The 19,706-nt window shown below is 36.2% G+C and overlaps 1 protein-coding gene across 5 annotated transcripts in view; it reads right to left on the bottom strand.

Moving 5' to 3' along the window:
* Positions 1 to 905: 905 nt before the first annotated feature.
* The window catches only part of DCLK1 (doublecortin like kinase 1), a 283,428-nt gene continuing 264,627 nt past the window's right edge, over positions 906 to 19,706 (bottom strand). For 3 of the 5 annotated variants that reach the window (XM_051778880.1, XM_051778881.1, XM_051778882.1), the window contains one exon: positions 906 to 9,740. In XM_051778880.1, coding sequence (XP_051634840.1) covers positions 9,576 to 9,740 — 165 coding nt within the window. In that variant the 3' untranslated portion in view covers positions 906 to 9,575. Of the gene's footprint in view, positions 9,741 to 18,418; positions 18,493 to 19,706 lie in introns of all 5 variants that reach the window. The other 2 variants (XM_051778879.1, XM_051778883.1) reach the window with 1 other exon arrangement.

Raw genomic sequence — 19,706 nt, 5'->3', positions numbered from 1 at the left:
CAATTTAAGTCATTGCTTCTGTTGAAAGGAGTCCTGTCTTCCCACTGCAACAATCACTTTTTTATATACCCTTTTTCTTTACATGCTGATGTATTGGAGCAATGAATAGAACCAGGTAATTAACGCAGGGTAAAGCTTTTTTATTTCCCTGGAGCAGTTTCTCTGCTCTGTTTTACACATGGACGTACAATATTTGCACCACACGAGAGAATGAGATTGAAGGAAGAAGAAAGAAACAAATGGCCTGGAGGGGCTGTAGGTGTCTGGAAGAGAGCAGAGGAGAAGGGGGTTGACAGTGAAGGCTCGTGAAGGATTACGGTGTTCGCAAATCACTAGCCTTCATTTCAGCATGCCAAAAACTTCTGCTGCCAATAAGATGGAAGACAAACTTTTCAGGAAGACTAAGTCCAAGAGGGAGAGTACATGCCTATAACCTTGTTGTCAGCTTATAATCCCTGTGGGGAAAAAAAAAATATTCTAGACAGACATCTTCTGACAGACTCTTTAGTTCTGCAGCTATCTTCTGCATCAAAAAGCATTCCATGAATCAGTGGTTAAATAGAAACTATTAACTTGTAAATGAGAGTAGGATAAAATACGTACTTTTATCAACATGGACCATTCGCTTAAGAGTTGGACTCGATGATCCTTGTGGGTCCCTTTCAACTCAGAATATTCTTTGATTCTGTGATTTCTCTGGGAACATTCGTCTTGTGTCACAAATAAATAAAAGGGCACTTTTCCTGCCTTTCAGCAAAAATAATCACAGAGCCCCGGTGGGGTCTCATATTACTTGGACTCCTTACTTGTAGCTTTTATACTCCAGCACACTTGCTGATAATGTATGAAGTACAAAATTAAAACTAAATCGTCAGAATAAATGAAAACGTACACTATGCAATGTATTATCCTCTGGCCCTTTATTGTATTTCTCCATTCATCTGCTAATTCCCAAAATCCAGCCATTTACAATGAAACTTCCAGTCATTAGTGGGATTTAGCAGGCTTGCACTGTAAAATAGTATTCACATTTCTTATGAGAATTCATACATATAATGTTGCAGGGCACTAGATACAAAGCCTCTCAGTCCACAACTATATTTTATTTCCATACACCTATCCAAATCCACCTCCTGTGCTGGAAAATTAACACATGAAGTGAGAATTTTCTGAATAGTGACTTCCTTTTTTTATAACCATGTTCATTGAGACTCACTTTGGTGCAGAGGTTTATGTGGGAAAGCTACGATGTGGCTGCATGACTAATTTTTCAAGCCTGTGCACAGCTTCTCAGGAATGCAGTTGGATCTAATTCCTCGGTGGCTTGCTTGTGATGACTGAATTGAAATATATTGTAATGATTCTCTGTTCAAGAATCATGAAGTTATTAGAAGTTGAGACTAGAGCTGAAGTATTAAGTAATTTTTCCTTTTCTACTCTTCTATTACCTACTTAGAGCAAATATTTTACATAAAAGTAAGCAGTAACTTAAAAACTTAGCTCAAAAATTAAGATGATAATATCAGATCTCATTTCTGTTCCTTCGCATTTTGAAAAATCCCATTTGGCTTCCCTCCTTATTTTTGCATGACCATACAGAAATAATTTAATTAGTACCTTGAAAATTAGAGATTCATCTATGCCATTCAAACCACATAGCAGTTCCTAAGTTTCTTACTTTTCAAATGAAATGAAACTTTTCTAAATTGAAATAATTTAGAAATTTGTTTAAAGGCCACTACTTCCTTAGATGGTTTTTTAGAATGCATGAGAAAAGTGCTATTTAATTTCACACTGAAGTAATCCTTCAACAATTTCCTTTCAGGCAGAATATAAATGCTTATTACTAATTCCTTAATAAAATTAAAAATAGGTTAACCTCGGACCAGTTATTTTTTTTTCCCCTCAGATAAGACACCAAAGATCAGCACAAATGGCAAGTGATAAATTGGCCTCTTAGCATTACTCCACAATCGTCCTCCTCCCTTCTTTTTCACATCAACTCTCTCTGCAAATGCCTCTCCTGAAGTGCTTCTTGTTTTAGTATCAGTCAGTCAATTTGATTCCTCCTTCCCCTTAACTATCAATGGCAAAAGTTGTCGAGATCTGATGTTACCTACCTTAAATTCTAACTCTACAGTGAAGCAATTTCACAAAGACTACACCTAGTTAAGATTAACGATAAACACCAAATTGCCAGAAGTTCATCCTTTAAAGGTTTATTTGCCTTTTCCTACATGCTTGGATTTTCAGAAGAGAAAAAAAGTGTATCACTCTCCTTTGCAAGATACAGCACCAGGAATTTCCTTGGACATTGTATTTATACCTTACAAGTAATCCTCTCTTTCAATTTACCAATATCTTTCTTTCCAATTCTCAAACTCTCACAATATGATGGGCCCCAGATTCAATAGCTGTGGGCATTCTGTTTGAAAAGAAAATAAATTTATAGGTGCTTTTATTTATATCAGACCCTTCTGGTCTTATTAGCAAGTTTGAAGCTTTCCAGGCACCTAATGGAGAAGTGCAGGTCAAAAAAATAATTGCCTCTGAACAGCAATGGTGGTAGTGGTAACAGAAATAGCAGTAATAGCAGCAGCAGTAATAGTCATAGTAGTAATGTCAGCTCTTCCTGAGAGTAACTCTAGACAAGTAAGTTAAGCTTCTTTTTCATCACTGTGGGTTTTTTCTCCAGACACCTAAAATTAGATGTGTTTGAATAACTTATCACTAACCTTAAAATCTGTTGGATACATAGAAATAAAGGTATCTTTTGGCTTTCTGAGTCCAGAATCTTCCTACAAAAGGACACATATATGAGGATGTATCAGAAACACCTCAAGAGGAAAGTTTCTCATTAACAGATCAAGTTGCACTTAAAAATCAATTGGAGTTTCTTGATTCCAATGGTTCTATTGGAAAAACTCTCAAAAATCTGTCTGACAGTTGGTCGGAAACCATCTTCCAAAGGTCAGTCTACATTTGTCATGGCTAATCACTTCCTATATGTTTTTTCTAGCTCTATCATTTGGTGTAAACAGTTATTTTCCCCATCTGATATTTACACATGGCTTGACAAAATGTGCAGCACTGTAAGTGGGTGCCTAGAAAATGGCACAACTCTATCTGGTGCCCCCCTCCCCCCACTTAGGTACAGAGAATACTTGTGAACATGACTGAGTGCTGTGGTTTATCACTCAAGTCAATCACTAAAAAGGATCAGGAAGACATCTCCATTACAGGTGGGTCAATCCACAAATTCTTTTTTTCATGGATACTTTGTCCCTTCCTCTGTCCTCTGCTACAAAAAAATGCAGACAACATGAAGCCTCAATATAGCAACTCAATTCTTACTGAAGCCATTTGGCATGGGCTATCCAAGTATATATGCAGACAAGTATAAAATGCATAGACATCACTTTTTGAAAGCTGTCATTTCCCAAAGGACCCACTGAGGTAGAAGCATGCTGCAGAATTGCTACTAAAAACAATTAATTTGCAGCCATTTTTTAAACACCTAATTTCCCCACTAGCCTGTATGCAACACTACTTCAAATAGCTACACACGGTCTCATTTAGTGAATATATGAGGAAGAGGTCTGCATTAGGTTTGCTAAAAGAAATAGGATTTCAATTCCATCTGCGTCTGTGTGTGTTTGATTTGTGTATTAATTATGCCTGTTTGTAGCTGTAAATTTGCTCCAGCTTAGTATGTGATTAGCTCCGTGCATGAATTCACTACACTGTGTGGCTCCCTTGCACTTTTACAGTTTTCAAATGATTCCACACTTATGCTTTTTAAATTGCTTTTAAAACCCCTCTTGTTCAGTGTGAGCCTTCAACTCTGTCTTGTTCAGACAATTTTTTCCCTTAAGAGAAAACATGTTCCTTTGATTCGTCTCTTTGTGGACCCTTTTCACTGGTGTCTTGTCAGCTTTGTCTATGGTGTTACTATAAAACACAGAACAAAACTGCTTCTTTACTCAGTCTCATAGGGAAATTCAGCATATTCACATTTAGCATTTTCTACGTGGAATGAGTTAAACTAATGGGTTTAGGAATTACATAAGCACTCAGTAGGGTGTATACATACCCATTACTGTGCAAACTTAAAATGCTTGTCACGTCAAAATAAAACTCTCCCACATGTGGAACATTTTTGCTCTTGATCACTGAGTTTTCTCCCTCGTTTTCAAAATGCCCAAAAGTTCTGAGCTGTCACCTTTGTAGTTAAAACCTGCAAGATGTGCTTGAAAATGTAACTCAGCTGAAATGAGCGGCATAAAAACCACGTTTGTGTCTGTGAATGTTTGTGTACAATCAGAAAATAAATGTTGAAGCGGTCAAGTTGATTTCTCTCATATTTTAGGAAAAGAATCACTCTGAGCTGAAAAATTGTATGCCAAGTTTCTGCCTGAAGCAAATTTTTACAATCAAATTAAAAACCTTTGAGACTAAGAGTTTATAATGGAAATACTAACACAGCCTTAACCATGGCAGCACTAGCAAGCACTGTAATAATATTAGGAAAGCTCTTCCTGCCCACAATTTAAACTAAATAAAAAAGATGCCATTTTCTAACACATACCCCAGGCTAGTAAATAACAATGATTTAATGTACTTGCCCTGTGGTAATATAGTAGCACTGCAAACCTCAGAGCCAATTTTTCTCTTCTTTTCTTTATTTTTTTTCTTTTCAAGCATATATGCCCCATAGGGAAAGGATTGCAATTTAGCTCTTATTTGTGGATATATCGCTTTCATTTCAACAATTCTTGAAAGCCTTCCTTCTGTCATATGCTACTGTATGTGAGCACCCAACTGAATAAAGACCCACCAGGCTTTTTCAGGAGTTTATTCACAGGTTTGGCTTTCCTTATTGTAGTATGCACCACATTTAAATTAGATGAGGGCTACTGTAACGCAGTAACATTGTCAATGACTGGAATCTCACTTTCCCCTCTAACAGTCTGAAGCAAATTAATGTATTGGTTGTTCTTAAACAAGTAAACAGTTTCTGCTACAATGCCAAGGAAAAAGAATGTGTTCATTAATATGAACAATCTTCATCTACAAAGATGATTTACACAATGCATGTAATGAGATAGCTTTCCCCTAACTAGTACACTACCTAACTGAAAAGCTGATTCTTAGGACTTTCTTGAAATTACAATATTGTTTGTTTACCAATAAGAAAGACAGTCTCAGTCACCTATGCCACCATAGTAAGCTCTATAGTAAGTACTTAAAAAAAGAGAGATTTCTGGAATCACTTGTGGAATTAATAAAATTGATAACTACAGACTTACACTGCATCAATGATACATATTATTCCTGTGATAAGTTGAGCTAAAAATAAGATTAATTTGGTTATAGAAATTCCTTAAACAACAACACTTAAATAATTTCAAACTTGAAATTTTTCAAGAATTTTCTGAAAAAATCAGCAAACACTGGCTAAAAAAGCAAAGCAGTTTGGATACACCAATGTAATCAGCATGCCTAGTGCTTTTCTGTTAACCCTCTGAGTAGAACCATAATATTCTGGATTTTTTGTATAATAATGCTATGAAAATTGTAACTTACAGAAATACTAATTTATATGTCATGGCTTAATAAATCATGTTCTAAATACATTTAGGCTAGGCCCATCATCTGGTGAGTGATTAATCCATCCTAGAATTTTAATTATCCGTTAGAGAAGCAGTCTCTAGCACCTATAAGGGAAATTTAGATTACTGCCCTAGATTAGATGCTAAACTCCTAGATGGATGAAATTAGATAAAACAACTCCCGGCTCACCATTATTCAACTAATCCTGTGCTATCAGTACTATATTTTCACATCAAAGTTTGCTCACTGCATGTAAACTCACTAGAATATTGCACTTAGGTTGGAGTCCATGTTATCCCTGCTTATATTTAATTGAGAGGAATTAATCTGGAAGTGACCCTAGTCTACTTTCCTGTTAATACTAAGATCAAACTGTCAGGCATCTCCAGAGATGAAACATTAGATGACCTGAATCACCCTTTGGAGGTGTTCCTCTCCATCTCCTCGGTGATAGATGGTGCCTACCACAAGTGCCATCCGTCTCTGCTAACTACCCAGGCTTAGTGGGAGGAAGTTGGTCTTGTATATATAACAAGCATTAAAAAAAGCAATTGTTGCTACATTTAGCAGCAATACAATGCTTAAAAATTCAAAAAGGAAATGAAGAAAGAAGTCAGAAGGACTGGTACATATTACAGTAAAAAGACCACAGTGTGCTATGTGCTCTCCCAGATTATCACATTAGAAATAGCCTATTATGTTTGATTTCTTTTTTTCATTGGTGTTGCAAATATTTTTTAGGGCCATATATTCTGTCTTCACTTACCCCCAGGAATTCAGAGGTTAGATTGAAAGAAAGGGCAGTCATTGCCAAATAAGCTTAAGACATTATTACTTCCATGAAACAATACATACATATACATATATATGGTTATATTAAAAAAAATATATATGGGTATATGGATATATTTAAACCTATCATTGAAAGTCTTTTAAAACAGTTCAAATATTCAGATACATTTTCTTGAAGCCTAAAATAAGCTATCAATATTTTGAAACCCAGTCTCTCACAGACCTAAAAATAACTAAAAAATATTTTTATAGTTATGTTCATAAAACATGAACGAAAGATCAGAAACATATAAGATGTTGGGTATGAGTCGGATTTTCAGGATCTAGGATTTTTTTTATATACATTTTAAGTAGTACAAGATGGTGCAAGATGAAGGAACCAAACATTTTAATGATAATCCTGTATTCCAAAGCAAAGCAAAGGTCATAGGAATATCCTAGATGGCCTTTTGAATAATATTTCTCATGCATAAAGTGAAGCATATTTTTATATTTTTTTTTCTCCTGACTTCCCTCTCTAATTAAGAAGAATGAACATCATCCTTTGCTTTAAGGCTGCCAAATTTTTGCAATAGACAAGGAGCATGTGGTATTAATGGATGCTTTTTTATTACCACATGTATGTCTTGCATTACATGGCTGAATTGTATCTCTTCTAAAGGGAAGGCTGTTATATAATGTGGGAAGGCCAGCATTGGAAAAATGTATGCCAGATCCTGACCTACTGTAAATTAGTGTAGGTAAGTGTCAAGGAAGGCTTTACCTTGGCTGAGGGTTTGATCCTATGGAAAAATAATCCCTCTCCTATCCAAATGTTACCTAATTACAGCCATTAACATTACAATGGCAGTGGTTGTGCCCCATCTACTCAGCATCTTCTCTCTTCAATGCGACTAGGGTTGGATGGTCATAGTCAAGGATCTCAAACAGACATAGCCCTTTCCCAAAAACTAAAATCTTAGAGCATTTGTATGGCAGTTCCTTGGTCCCTTAACCTTCTGCCCCAGTGGAATTCTCCAACAAGGTGCTTATTTGCTTCACTTGGGTTAAGATGCTGTTATTCAGGTTCCAGACAGAGTAATGAAGCCATGCACAGGCCTTCTGCCCATGGACATGCATTCAGAGATCAGAGTTTCCTGATGACTTAGATGACTTGCCACTAAACTCATAACCTGAAATTTGGTGTCTGATGTAAGCTTCCACTAGCAGTTCCTTCTACAGTCAATGTAGTGAGACAAATCGGTTAATTAAAATGTGAGTCCTGCTTAAAATTCATGCCCATGACAGGTGAAATGAATCAAACCTGGAATGTTCATTTCTCTATATTGCCAAGGAAGCCTGGAGAACTAGTTTCAACTAAGCATCTCACTTCTAGCTTTTTAATATTGGGTGAATTAAAAAAAATATATTAGCTACTTGTACCACTTGTGTGAAGGTTCACAAGACGAAATTCCTGTGTTTAAAATATTCCAAGTTTTTAATATATAAATTTTCATGTCTGAGGTAATGAAAGATGCACTTTGTAGGATGGAAAAACAGAATTCCAGTGTTTCTTGAAATACAGTTCAACTTCCAACTAGATAGTTCCAACTAGAAGTGCAAAAGAGCTTTACACTAGCTCCAACAACTTGCAGGTGCACATTTGCTGCCATATGGACAGTTCCATGAGCAAACACAACTCACAATGGGAACAATACTGTGGGCAACTAGCCTTGTTTCTGCAAAATTTATTTATGCTTCCCAGAAAGATCAGAAAAACTGCATATCATTTTAGGGAGCATATTGATACTTTGAGCTGTATGATATGAAAGGAAGAAAGAAAGAGAGAGGAAACCACATTTATGTGACTTTTAAAAAACACTGTGAGAAAACTAACTTTAGAGGAGAAAAATTCTATTTTATATGAGTAATAAGAGAAACTATAAATTTCACAATGCTATTTTTTATTTTAGAACATGATTTTGAAAGTTGCCTTTTTCATTCAAGTGAAATTCTGAGCCAGGTAATTTTTTTCTTCAAATTATCACATCTGAAGCAAAAGTCTACACAGTGTACTATTTTTATAGAAGCCACCTTTAGGATAATGGTCAAATAAAAAGCTATAATGCTGTGTTGAGGTTTTAACAAACTAGAAATATATATACACTCTGTGTAAATACCCATTTTATTAAATATTACAAATAGAACTGGTGAATCATTTTTAGTTTCTCCATTCTAACACAAAACTTCTGCTAATTCAGTTTAGGGTTTACACATATATTAAATTACTTGTCTTTTCCCTGATTTAGAAGTACTCTAGCTATTTTAAGGGTAGTTCTTCCATTCATCAATGTTAATCCTTTAAAACGACTGCTAGAATAACGAGGTTGTGCTGAGAGGATGCCTGTACATTTCGGAATGTGGCTCAAAGGAAACAGGAACTTCTCAACTAGATCATTACATACTGTTACATGACAGAACGTGTCCTCAAGCCACTTTCCAAGACTCAACATTGTCATTAGGAGAAAACTATATGGAAGCAACCTTTTGTGGCCAGCATCATGTCATCTTCTGTAAACCATGAGGATGCCCTAAACTGAATTTCCCATTTAGCCTGCATAATGTCTTCCAATAACAGTCACTGTGGAAGTACAATGAGCTGCTGTAGAAGATACCATTTGTTTAATTTTATTTTCATTTTTAAGCCTATATCTGTAACTCCTAAGCAATAGTACATTTGATATATTTTTGGCCAGAAACAGGCAAGGAAGTTCAGGATACTATAAAAGATATGTGCGTATAAAAGCAAAAAAGCCAGAATAAAACCCTAATGTGGGTTGTCAAGATTTAAGTTGATCGTTTACTCAGAGGGTTAACATGTGCTAAAATTACATACTGCAGTTCCTAGCTCCACTGATGAAAACATTCACTGCTTCTATCTTTAAATAAAAAAGCAAAATAGCCTTAACCCTTTGAGGATCATATTAGCAGCAAGTTGCAATCTAAACAGAGAACAAGTATTTCAATCAATTAGGAAATTATTCTTACAAAGATTCTGTGAGCACCCTTTTGCATTCCACCATCCCAGCGTATACTGCTGGATAGATCAGTTGTAATCATTCCACACAGGTCTGAAGAAGTTTCAGGGTCTCAAAGGGTTAAAGCCAAGACTTTTGAGTAAAAGTGTTTTATTAAAAGGGTGAGTTAGGTGAGCGAACAGTCTCGGATGAACTTGGTGAATAATCTTCCGATTCGGAGTTGAGTTCAGGTGGAGCTTGTTGTGCCTTATAACGTCCCCTCACATCCTGGTTGCGTCTTCGTCGGAAAACCTGCCTCTCCTTATCAAGAGCGGTGGTCTGGCAGGGGCATAAAATAAGAATAAATGAAATTAGGCTGTGTGTGAAACGCAAAGGTAATGAAAACCATGAGGTTTTATGTGGCCTGCAAATACCAGGGATAATAAATGTTCAGACCAAATTAAACCTCTTCTGTCTCAGTCAGGTCTGAAAGGTTGAGCCCACAACACAGCTAAATGCTTTAAAAAGTGCATGTCCCAAACCTTAAGAGGTAGTGTGACATCATCAAGCAGATACAGTGCCATATATATGAATGCCATATGTTCTACTTCTGGATGCTATTAATTTCATCCTTTAACAGATTCGAATTTCAAGCCAAATATCAACTGACCTTCCCCCACCCTTGTCAAAGTATAAATCTGTTTCTACAGGCAGGGCAGAGATGTACGTTTGTCTTTGATTTGACCTAATGAAGGCCGATACACACTCATCCGTGCTCAAGTCAGTGCAATCATCTAACAAAGATGGATTGTGATGAAGTTGTCAGACAAGAGAGAAAAACAAACACCAAAGGGAGCTAGCCCAGCTCCCTGACACATCATGCTGCTCAATGGATGTTCTTAGGGAGAACGCTGAAAAGCTGTGACGGAAAGACCCGTTTAGCCTGACCATGCTGTCTCTTCCTGTTAACCAAGGTCTACCGAATTAAATATTCTGCTAATTTTATCTATGTCTATATAAGGTATCTAGGAATAGGAAAAAAGGATGTTTACTTGATGGCTCTACTTTTTGATGATTCTGCCACTATTAAGAACCCAAGTCTTAATAAGATGGCTATAACTTCTAGCCACATTCTTTCTTCCGCTTTTCTGGCACAATTTACAAGGTGAATCTGCAACCCAAGTAAGGGCAGCCTTAGTCTAACTAACAATTTCAAGCATGGGACTGAGTTTTGCTGTTTTTTTGATTATGGGATATTAGACTGTAGTCCCTGAAATCACTGTAAAATTTTAAGTTCATTTGCTGTTTTTTTGATTATGGGATATTAGACTGTAGTCCCTGAAATCACTGTAAAATTTTAAGTTCAACAGGATGGACTTGATTCAGCAAGAGCACTTTGACACATGGTTAGCTGCCTTCTGAAGCAGGGCTACCTTCTTCAATCATGACCTGTGACTGTTTTGGAAAAAGCAAAATGGGAAAAGGCAGGTGTCTAGTAAGATGACATACAAAATGCAACCAAGTATCAAATCATGGCACTGGAGGCAAAGATAACTTCGAGAACTGAATAGGTTTCACTGATAAGGCTTGTAAAATTTGTCCCCATAATAAAAACCTATTTAAAAGATTGCAGCCAAAAGTTTATTCTACTTCAAAGGATTTATTGTGTTCTCTTGAGGTATGCATGATCGATTTCTCTAGAAAATTTACCAAGTTACAATGTGAGCCCCATAGGAGAGCAGAGATGTATTTATAGTCAACATATTTTTGAGAATAAAATGAAAACTAAATCCATCATAATGGTGCAGAATAGCATTATAGCAATCCACACTTTCAAATAACGCAACCAGCATTCAATAATGATGTAACAGAGACAGAAGGATGGGCAGGAGTACAGAACTACTATAGCAAATGGATTTAGTTAGGTTAAATTGATGAACTACTATTTTTGTGTCTAGAACCTTTATAGCACTACTTTAAAACAGTAAAATAATAAACTTTGTTAAGTTCATCTCCATATTTTAAATAATAATTGCTACAAAATCCAACACTTTTCATCCGCCAAAAATTTCTTTGTTTACTGCTTATCTTTTAGGTAAGAGCTCTAATTAGTATTTTCAATGCCTTCTACATTTCTTAGCCTTGAACCAATTCAGCTTTTGATTATTTTTAATGTGAAACAGAAGAATACCTAGATCATTTACACACAGTGAATATACTGCATACAGTATGCAATTCTGTGTGAAAATTGAAAAGAACGGCATATATTACCACTCTATGAAATACAGATTTCCATTTAAAATATTTTTTTTTAATGCTTATAGGAAATAAGCACTTAAAGTTTAAGCCACATCACATCACCCTGTGGTAATAGATACTCTCCCCTGAGAAATGTAAACATTTCTGGTTGAATAAATAAAAATACTTGTATTAAATTCCAATTTTATTTTTAAAATCTGCTATATGAAAATGGTAAATGTATATGTAAAATCTGAATGTATTTAAAATTAGGTAAGTTACACAGAAGAAAATGTATAAGAATTTTTTTTTGAAATTTAGCCTAGGATATTGCTTTTTATAAAGGACAAAGATGACTAAACAACAGAACATCTTTTTAAAGATGTCTTTAAAAATAAACCCCAAGATATTAGCTTTCTACTATTGTTGGGAAAGCTTTAGAGACTTTGCTTTAAATCTATTCATTTAAATATACATAAAGGCACTCCCTTGCTTAATAATAAAAAATGTTAAGCAAAATAACCCTGATGGTCTCACCTAATCTACCACCTTATGCTGCTGTAGTTTGTAGGATCAAATATTTCTGGCTTCCTAACCCTTCAGAAACTTCCTGAGATATTTTTTGACTGTGTTTTTCTTTTCATTTTTATCTCAAGTTTTCCCTGGATTTGATCTAATTGGTCTTTGTAAAGATATGCTTGCAGACCCAGGGGCATTATTGTGGTTACTCTCCTGGGCTGAGAGACATGCAGAGCCTTTCTCACCCAAACAGCTTATCGAATAAAAATGTATAAAGTCACAGAGAGGCAAAGTCAGTATTTATCTAGTGAAAGCAAAACCACACAAGTCATACTCTAATGTTTAATGTTTAACATGTCAGAACTACCAAATGGGGCACTTCTGGCCACAGACAGAGTGCTTGGGCCCTGGAGAACTTGCAGGAACAGGCTTATTTTGCCCAATGTTAAAATGAAGTTTGACACTTCTCGTGTCTATAACACCACTGGATGGTATTGCCTCTCTGCATTCTGCACAAATGAAATTTTTCATTTAATGATGTTACAGTTATTTTTTACTTCCAAAGAATTGCAAAATACAATAGATCAAGCCTTTGGAATGCAGAGAAGATGGTAAGAGAGATAAATTTGAGCATTTCCCAGATTTAATAGATTTCACAGAATATTCTGAGTTGGAAGGGACTCACAAGTCCAACTCTCTTAAGTGAATGGTCCTTACGGGAATCGACCTCAATGACTGTAAGTGCTTTGTAAGTGCAATTTTCATCTACTGTACTCTCTTGTGCATGTGGGTATATTCCAAAAATCAGCTTTTTCATTATCATTGATGTTTTTGTAACAAAGGCCTCTTATACACATTGCCTTGGTTTAACAGATGTATTCTTTCACCTCCTGTTCATCTGGTGGTTTGCTGGTGCATGAACCAGTCCACTATGGATTTCCAGGGCATTTCTACTTCAAGCTCTTTCAATAAATAATAAGAGGATCTGAAGTGCACTTATGCTTCACAGGTCTGCAAAACCCACATTTTCATTGTCACATTTTGACGTTTTATTTTTCCTGGCTTGGGGTTACAGAGTGAGAACTTTGAGCACTGTATGATTGTAATGGCAACTAAAATGTACGGATAGCATTCTTATTCAAGATATGAAACTGTTCTGCAATCCATATGAGGAAAGGTAGAGCTTCTTAGCAGCAGACAAGTGGATTGCCTCTAATAGTTTGGTGCTGCTGGGTCTGAAGTATTTCATCAAGCACTAATGTATTTTGCATCAACATTTAGTAATCCTGACACCCACTACCAAATGGTTAACAAGCCATTTTTGGAAATACATTTCATTTGAAGTAACAGAGTATGAGTTTAAAATAGTAGTTTCTATCACCTAATACTAAGGTGCAACTAGAATTTTTCCAGGATTTTTCTTTAAGGAGTGTCTTCGTCCTGATTTCTATTACTCGATGTTACAGAAATCCTGATCCATGTAAATTCATTTTTTTATTTTGGAAAACACTGAACTGCGTGCTTATGAACAGATATTAAAAAACTACAGCTGCTTTGATATATGTGTTGGATTTGCAACAGGAAGAGCCTTATTTCAGTTGTGGGCTGATATTTTCTGTCAGGTCAGTAATTACTGAATTAGAGTAACTGCATTTTTTGAAAGTGAGCAGTGACTGTTATTCTTTTCACTTGTCTTAATTTACTGCTGGCCACCAAATATAGATATATATTAGTTTCATTAATAAAAGAACATTATTGTGCATTTTGCCTCTTAGTCCATCCATTATTCATACCAGGCAGGAGACTAAACTGGGGATGCAGCTGTTCATGTATTAATCTAAGAAACCCTTCCCTTTGCTTGCTTTTATTCTGCAGGAGCATATTTCAAATTTGTTAGCAATTTTCGTGATGCTTTGTTTAGTGCTAGAATTACATGAACATATGTAATGAAACACTAGTATTTTTCTTCCAGTACGTTCTTTTATATACATGTATGCGTATGCACAAATTTAAATGTTCACACCTAGATAAGTTTATCCTATTTCCTTAAACTTCTGACTAGTGACCTCTATACATTGAGATATGTAATGTCAGGTTTCCTTGCTGTAAAAATGATCATTAAACATTGCTCATGGCACAAGCCAGGCAGCCCTTCAGTCTTATCTTTTTTTAATTTCTTTTCCATGGGTTTCTCAGGCTATATATATATATATATATAAATAATATATATATATATATGTGTGTGTGATTGATTCATGAATCAAGACACTTTTTTGAGAGTTCTTCAAACTTAGCAATGAACCTCAGTCCAGAAGTGAGACACTCATGTTATTTTTAGTCCCTCAGGCACAAGGTATAGCTAAGTCAAGTTACACGGTGATTTGGAGACGTGCAAATGACCACATCGAGGGGATAAATTAATCGAGTGGATTTGAACCTAGACCTCCAAATACAAAAGGCCAGTGCTTTAGCACACCATGTAACTTCTGACATGATATTTAGCTAAAATGAAAGTAAAAAAGAAAGAAAACCAAATCAATTTGATATATGATTAGTACTGTATTGGTGAGTGAACACAAAGACAAGTATTCTATGGACATAACTGCTGAATCCATATTGCTATATTTAAGTTTGTGTTTACTCTTTGACATCCCCCATTTTTAGAGACACAATTCCTCAGCTGGTTTCAATTACACGTGAAAGAGACTCAGTGCCAAGTTGTTTGCATGAGTGGATTTTGTTTATAGTTTGTAAATCAGTTGTGGTTTTTTTAGTCAAAGAGCAGGAGAAGAGATTTTAAATGATTTTAGATATTTGCTTGTATTTACCAATATTCAGTTTACAGAGGGTTTTATGGTACCAAAAATGGCACTTTACAGATAGCAAGCCTAATTCCCAACTTCCTTGTCCCATCATCGAGACATCTGGCTGTAACTTTTGACTTGAAAGTGTATTGTATCCACCTGGGACAGGTGTAAGTAACTTGACAGATGCAATGTAATGTGAATTAGGAACTAAAGATAGAGGATGGAACTCTGGGTTTGAAAATGAGCTATTCAGATACATTTTTAACTGTGAAAGTGAGAACTGTATTTTAAAAATCCAGTATTTTATGAATTCAATATTGCCCAGATTGATGATTTTGTTAAGTATCCAATGCAGTTCATCTCCATTTTATTATCATTACACGGATAGATCATTAATGACTTTCCCATACGTTTCCTGGGTTTTATTTTGCCCATTTAGCTTTTCTACAATGTCTGGGGATATATAGAAAATAACATACCCTAACATTTTATTCTGATGTTATATATAATGCTACATATACTAATATTTTCTACTAATATTTTATGTTAGATACTATTATTCTGGTATTCCCTCGATATTCTGAATCAGCTCAAACTTCAGGGTTTTAACTGGGACCTCCAGGTCTTGTCCCCTACTGATGCTGCTTTGGCCTTTTCTGCACCTCTAATTGCAGGGCTGATGTCCCAACATCATTAGGTGGGTTGCTTTTAAAAGGTGTATTACTCTGGAGTCCAAATGATTTTACTGGTTTATCTCCTGTATTTTTTCCTGTTCCTCATATTCAAGGAACCATGTAAAATTTTCCGGGCACTATAGCTCATACCTGCTACAATAACTACTACTGTACATAAGGTTTGCTCTATTTTGGTACCTCAAAAAAATCATGTCACTTCCATACATATAATCCTACTTAAACGGAACAAAAGTATGCAGAATGAGTGATCAGAAAAATAGTATTTTGAAGGAATTTGAAAAGGAAAGTCTTCTAGGCAGAGGAAGAAGGTTTTCTGCTTATTGAAGGAGGAAATAGTGCCATTTAAAAAGTATTTTAGAAAACTGCCAGAAACTAGGGATAAAAACAAAGAGGAGTGCAGAAGAAACGTGTAGTTTAACGCTAACAAAGGGAGCATTACATTTTTCTTGGGACCTGCTTTCATTTTTTTGCTCTACTTATGAATTCAGGTTAATTTTCATAGGCCTGTGCTGAATTATGTGTTTTATAGATGGGAATTGATGAACCTTTTCATATGCTTTGCATCTGCGCTACTAAAAAGTAAACACTTTCTACACCAAAACGGTTTTATTTAGACTAAATTGTTGGTCATCAAAGCACTTACTTGGTCAGCAGCCCTGCTCTCCCAGTTTGCCTTTCCACACTAGGTGCTCAGTTTAGAAAGCCTTAATTATAAACATTGTTGTTACTGCCCCCAGCTGGAAAACAGAGCAGTTTATGTATGAATAAGAGAGATTATCGCCCATCTGCTCCAGCCCATTATTCAGGGATGTGTCATTTTGTATGCGGATGGCCATTACAATGCTTTAGTCAAATGGCCTTTTTTTTTTTTTATAGCTTTATTTATTTACCAAGTTGCAGAATTAGACCCTTCCCCCCTACATCCTCAAAATGCATATGGTTTTTTTCAGAACCTGGGCTAAGCAGTTAAACTGAGTCAAGGCCAATCTGAGGAGATGCTCGCTTTTCGCACAGCCTCCTTTTCTGGTGGTCTGCACCCCCTGAAGGTGGAGTTTTAAAAGATCCAAACATTGTGTATAGCAAATAGGAAGATAAAGAGAGCTCAGGCGAGCTTCTCCCCATTTTACAGAGGAGAAAACGAATTTGCAACTCTTTGTCAAAGTTCTGCTTGATACAAAATGCCATCTTTCCTTCTCAAGCAGAAAAGAAAAATTCCTCTAATGCTATGAAGCACACAGAGCTAAAACTGGGCACTCAGGCCCCATTCACCTCTTCTTCAAACCAAGGGGCACAGATGCTGGGCGGTCATCAGGGCTGCAACCCGTGAAGCATGATGCCAAGTGACAAGACAGATCAAGCAGGTTTTGCTGTGCCCTCACAGGTCATGGTAGGTTTATAGCCACTACCACAAGTGCAGTAGGCTGGAATTAGATGAATTACAGGTACTGCTGCACACTCCAGCACCTGGAGTGAAAGTCTTTCTCAATTTTTGCTAGCCAGCGTTCAGCTGATGGATTGGAACTATTTTTTTACTTTTTGCCTGAGAAATAGGCTTAGTTTTGGTTTTGGGTTTGTTTTCTTTTCTTTCCCCAGAACATCCATATTTAAACTATGTAGCCCTTAGTGTGCGCACAGGGAATCGTTAGGTTTTATGGAAAGCGTGCTGTAGCCCAATCCATGCACTTGGTAACGTGACCCAGAGTGGGAGTTATACTTTACTGGAAACATTTGCAGTGACCATCTCTGCTGTTTTGCTAACGTGGTTAATTTGCTGAGTTTTTACAAATCTCTCACAGACAAGCTTTTAAAGGCAGTGTTAGAAAATGCAGGGTTCACAAGAAACTTATAAAAATTTCTCCAGTTTCAAAATGTAGGTCTTGTGAGTAATAAGAAAGAAAAAAGACAGCAAGTAACCACTTGATGGAAATTCCAAGACTTTGGATTTATTGAGGAGGTGTGTGGGCCTCTCGTGGGCTATCAGACCTGGATCCCTCCTTGCCCCTGCTGCAGAATAAGCCTCTCCCTCCCAGAGACCCATTTTATCATACAGGTTAAGCCAGTTAACAACAACCCTGGCACAGTTACACAATGAAGAAAAATATATTCAAAAGACTCATGCAATATTTAAAACAAAATCAAATCAAAATAAACAGGTATCAGAAGGGTTTTAAAAAGAAAAGAGAAGGAATGCATTGTTAGAAACACAAGCTTACCAGCACATACAATGCATTGTATTTCAGTGAACTTGGGAGAGTTTCTACAGCCCGTGTTATGTAAATGCATTGTTCAATCTAAGGTAAGGATTGTGTTTAATCGGTTTAAAATGACAGTATATAGCTCCATATCTTGCATGGAAAAAAGAGGAAAATATATGCTGAGAGCCTGTTGCTACTCCGTGTGTTTTGAAACAGGAGCACAGGGGAAGCAGATGCCTTAACAAGCAATAGAGAGGGGGAGGGTGAGTACTTCAGCATATCTGGTAGATTTTCTATATACACTGTCCTTTTAACTATAGGGGAGATTGATATTGAGCATGTGCGATGAAGAGAAAGCTGGCAATGTGGGTGTGAGGGATGGGTGAAGAAAGGGAATGAAGGGGTGTGGCATCTCAATCAAGATTAAAACGAAACTGATAAAGCAGCATATGGACCCGATAACAAATCAAAAAGCATGTTTATCCACTGAAGGAACTGGTTAATGGAGACTGCCAGCACGTTGCCATGGAAACACTGACTGTTGGCGCTGCACCATCTCATACCTTATCCAATACATTCCTGGTTGTTGGTAGTAGTCCAAAGACCCTGATCTCTTGATGGTAAACCCGTGGTCCAGCTGAGCAGAGAGAAACGGGGCAACTCAGTGGATCAACATTAGGCTAGAGAATTCAGACTCCAGAGCAAGCTGTTCCTTATTTAGTGCATATTTACTGTTTTCACTTTCAGAAGGCTCTTATCTAACATCCTAAAGCTACCTACCGCAGAAGAAAAAAAAAAAGGTAAAGAAATAAAAGAAAAAGATACTAACTCTAGATTTGGTCTTGCTAAATTAGAAGCCAATTTATTCAAACTAAAATGGAATTTGTGAAATAGATTACTTAATGCATAATGCATTCATTTAAAAGTCTGACAAATATCTTTTTACCTCCAAAGACAGTATTGCCCTTTTAAGTTGCACATACCAGTAATAGAATATTATCTTTTGCAATAAACTGAGAAGTTTATTAATTAAAAAAAAAATTAAATGCAGTGCAACCATCACAAGGAGCAGGCTAGACACACTACACAAGGCTTAAATTAGACTGCTTCAAAATCATGGAATGTGTAAAGACGAAAAGAATCACATTTTGATACCCCATCAATCATGGTAATTCATTTCTAAAAATGCGTTAACCTTGGAAAGTAGGACTACTCAGAGCCATGAATAACATTGTTTATCATTTCAGCTTACACCTCATGCTCAAAAAGATAATAGTACAAAACTATTTGGTTTAAAATTGCACCAATTAAAGTCAAAATGGAAATGAACTTAACATTGTGTCCAGGAAAGTATGCCAGTGATATTACTTAAGGAATACAGATTTTTCAAGTTTAGTCTATCATTAGCAAAATCACATGCATAGGAACAAAGAAAATGTGTTCTTTTCCCTAACCCTTCGGTGCTGCTCTAACAGACGGTGGAGACGTCATTTAGCTGAATTAAATAAAATTTTATGGGAAAATATCTACAGAGACACTCTGTCTGCTTTAAAACTGTTAGTTGCAACGATTTTCAGATTTTGCCCTAGGAAGAGAAAAGGCCATTTTGTGTTTCAATAAGAGCATGGCATATATTTCCAATACTGATGACAGTTTCTAATTCTAAATCAGAAAAGCAGTTCAACACACTTCAAGGGGAGTTAGGAATTAACCGCAAATTTGAATTTTTCTTGATGACTCCCCTTCAATAATTTAATAATTCATTCCATTTTGTTAAAACAATGCCACTTTCATCTTATTTAGAATTATTTAAAGGACGCTTCCTGTTTAAAACCATGGGGACCTTGTACC

This window comes from Manacus candei, unplaced genomic scaffold (genome assembly GCF_025592945.1).
Source record: "Manacus candei isolate 608988 ecotype Guabito, Panama unplaced genomic scaffold, ASM2559294v1 h1tg000014l, whole genome shotgun sequence".
Lineage (NCBI taxonomy): Eukaryota > Metazoa > Chordata > Aves > Passeriformes > Pipridae > Manacus > Manacus candei.
Note: the sequence above shows the minus strand (reverse complement) of the source record. Positions and strands in the feature narration are given on the sequence as shown.